The sequence below is a fragment of the Volvox carteri genome (genome assembly GCF_000143455.1).
Source record: "Volvox carteri f. nagariensis unplaced genomic scaffold VOLCAscaffold_60, whole genome shotgun sequence".
Lineage (NCBI taxonomy): Eukaryota > Viridiplantae > Chlorophyta > Chlorophyceae > Chlamydomonadales > Volvocaceae > Volvox > Volvox carteri.
In genome coordinates this window covers 2,051-5,543 of record NW_003307603.1, presented here as the reverse complement: position 1 = coordinate 5,543, position 3,493 = coordinate 2,051, and the positions used below count along the sequence as shown (strand labels likewise).

At 53.6% G+C, this 3,493-nt stretch overlaps 1 protein-coding gene across 1 annotated transcript in view; it reads left to right on the top strand.

The window, feature by feature from the left end:
* Positions 1-1,481: 1,481 nt before the first annotated feature.
* VOLCADRAFT_97312 (uncharacterized protein) overlaps positions 1,482-3,493 on the top strand; it is a gene marked incomplete at both ends in the record, with an annotated part of 3,674 nt that continues 1,662 nt past the window's right edge. The window contains 4 exons of the mRNA XM_002956351.1: positions 1,482-1,505; positions 1,649-1,760; positions 2,274-2,553; positions 3,025-3,206. Of these exons, the coding sequence (XP_002956397.1) occupies positions 1,482-1,505; positions 1,649-1,760; positions 2,274-2,553; positions 3,025-3,206 (598 nt within the window). The remainder of the gene's footprint in view (positions 1,506-1,648; positions 1,761-2,273; positions 2,554-3,024; positions 3,207-3,493) is intronic.

The window sequence follows — 3,493 nt, the reverse complement described above, 5'->3', positions numbered from 1 at the left end:
TTTTTGGGTACCCTGGTGAAGAACCCTAATGCCCTCCCGAAGCCGTAGAAACCGATTTGCCGACCTCTGAACGTCATCATCAACAACATCACACAACATATGACAAGCTCTATAACAAAGTGTACTATTATCTATATTATATAGATAAACATTTGTATAATACACGGTTGCAGGCGGACAACGAAGTATTTGTCCTGCCTGCCTGCAGCTCCAGCAGGAGGGTAGGATCCGGGCTGGAATTAGGGAGGAGCTCTGTCGCAGAATTAGCCTGGATTTTATTCCTGACAAAAGAATTGCTCTGCCGAGGTCTGGAATTGTTCTGGCGGACTCGCCGGAGGTATTCGAATTGCGCTGTGGAGCCTCGGAATTGGGCTGTGCTGGGCCTGAATTGGCCTGTCCGGGTGTCGAATTGGCCTGTCCGGGTGCCGAATTGGCCTAACAGGGTATAGAATTAGCCTGACGGGGTATCGAATTGACCTGTTCGGGGTGTCAAATTGGCCTGACAGGGTATCGAATTAGCCTGACAGGGTGTCGAATTGGCTGTCAAGTTGGCAGGATTGGCTCGGGCTGGCATCCAAAAGCACATGACTTTTAAGGAATTTACAGAAAACTTTGCAAGAGGACCGCTTACAAGTGCCTCATGTGCGTATTAGTTTCGATCCCACGACATGGAGTGGGAAAACTTGCACACCTGGTTACCGTACTCTGGCACTACTACTACTACCGGAGGCAAGCACTCAGGGCCACGACTGCATTACCCAGTCAAGTCAGCCGCCGAGGTCCCACTGTTTTCCCACCACACTTCATCGGCAGTTCGTCCAGTTTATCCCACAACACTCGTATGCATGAATAGGTTTGGGTGGAAACAATGACAAATCTCTGATACACAGCTAAACTCAGTACCACGAGCTACATTGAAAACAAATGAAAATGCAGATGTCTGCCGAGAAGAATATGTTCACCATATGCAATCTATGCCTTAATCCATCGAGCTCTCCGTTGGGCGGGGCATGGCCCATGAAGTCGCCCCCGGTATTCCGCCCATGCAACCAAACACTGACACAAAACGTTGCACGCATGGGCCCATGTAAACCACGACACTTCCGTGTGGATTGGCTACCCGCGCTCCCCATGTCAGGGGTCCTCCCTCCTGCTGTTGACTCCCGGATTGCCCACGCACAAACGCCAAACGTTGGCGCAGAAAACAGACAGGCCATTGTAGTATGGCATCAAACCACGCATAATCCACAGCGGCTTTCAGCAGCAGTACTGCTTGGTGAATGCGACCGGCCGTGTACTGCCAGTCTTAGCACCGATGAACCACCCCCTGATGCAGCCGCTGATGCAGCAGGCATATGGGTCTACACCGCCGAGCTCTGACCAGTTTGTTTTGAACTCGCCTACACAGGGTTGTAAAACAAGGGGGGCATTTCTGTTGTCATATGGTATGATGTTTCATAGACGTCGGTATGTATAACATTATGCAATTGGGTGGGTGGGGTGAGGTGGGTTCCTCCTTTCTAGGTTGCCCACTCTTCCCTGCCACACATCTCACGTCGCCACTTACCAGTAGCACCACGCGACTTGACGCGGGGTGGCACATCCTCTGCTTCGGTGATGGCGGCTGGTGCACTCATCGGGACCACAGTTCCGCCGCGTCCTCGACGGTGCCAGTCTCCGCGTCCCTGTGTCCCTGATCCTCCACGGCCCCCTCCGATGCCGTTTTGATCTTGAACAAGAGGGATTTCGCGTCCGAGACGGTAAGGCCCGGTACATTCCCTCTCAGTGCCATGTCTTTCAAAACACCGTTCGCAAAGTTTCGCACGGCACGGGGACATCGCCGCCCCACGTCTCTGGCACGGACTCGCGCTTTTCTCTCTGTGATCAATCTCTCACCTCGGAACAGTTCCCATGCTTCACCAACGGAGTAGACGCCGAGATCTTCTTCGAATTGACGACGCACAGCATCCACCCATTCATCGTCCCCGTCCAGCACATCGTGGAGACACGTCGCGAGAGCCGCGACATCAGAATATAGACGCAGCAGAGAATTAAATAAACCCCGAGTGAAGGCGAATGGCTGCAAGTGCACCATGGCGCATTTGCATGGTTGGAAGCCACAAAGCATGAAAAGACATACCGCGTCATTTGGACTTCGTGTCAGCTGGTCTCGAGGGTCTCCATCTTCCGCAGTGTCCTCGATAATCAGCTTCCAGCATACTACGGCGAAATCGACTCCATCCGGTCCGTTGTCTGCAGTTTCTCCTCCGCAGCTGTACGGCCGTGTGCCGCGTGTCTGGCCCTCAACAGAAATCACCAATTGAAGCGTTCAGCCGACGCTGCTTCACTGCGAGTCGCTGCGACACAGCGAGTCGCGACAGACCCAAGTGTCATTGTCCCCTTCCGTTCTGCCGAGGGACTTGAGCGTGCGGGACACGTTGAGCTCTTTGAGCGGCTCAAGGTGGTCACATCCGCATTGATCACCGAGCGGGCAGATCGAATAGCGCGGACAGGGAGATTAAGCGGTGGACATCCCTTTTCCAGGCTGATAGAGTGAGGCTACAGGCATACGCTCGGGCAGATGCATCACGCAGTGAACTCATCCGACTGCTCGAAACATCACAACAACGAGGTATGATGCAGTGTCGGCATGCGTGAGTAGTGTAGGCTGGCGTGCGCGTACACATGCCTTGACTTGTTAACCATCGGACATCGATTGACATTCAGGACTCGTTGACGGCACAATTCAACAGTTGCTGCGGGGTATCATCCGGGGTCTCAGCGTCAAAGGACAACAACGCCAGCCGGAGGAGGTAGCTTTTTACATTGCCCCTTGCAGTGACGTGGGTGTCCGTGCTCCAACCCGTCGTGCTGACTATTGACCAAATGCACATTGGCTGGCGCCTAAGGTACACGGGCCTGCTGTGGGGTACATTAAAAGCCAGGAGCATGGCCATGCGTTCACGGGCGAATGACTGGTACCAAATAGGATCAGCAATGTCGACACTGTAACACGTGCTGCAGGTGCCAGCTCATCAACCCCCGGAAGATGATGATGATCGGGCCATACCTCATCAGCTTCCCTGCACTGTGCGCGCTGAGCAAGCACATGCCCCATGTCAACATCTCGTCCCAGGATCTCAACTACAAGGACAAACAGAACCAGCGCGCCACTCTCAAGGAGGCTCTATCCAACCTGGAATTAGGTACAGACTGGTTTGTGGCTGACTTACCGCCATTCACTGACAGACAGGTTGGCCGACCTGGACATGGATCCCTCAACTGGAAGCGTCAAGGCAGTCAGTGTGCTGCGTGACGCACTGGAGACAGGTTCACACAGTCCGGTTGGCGGTGATGGTCCTATCGTTGACGGCTCGTATTATGCTACCTTCCTCTATGTGACGTTCATGCATTATTTAGTAGCTGGCCGCTGAAAAGGCCTCTCGAGATGCTGGTGGTCGTGCTATGCGTGTACCAGCTTACTGTGCTTANT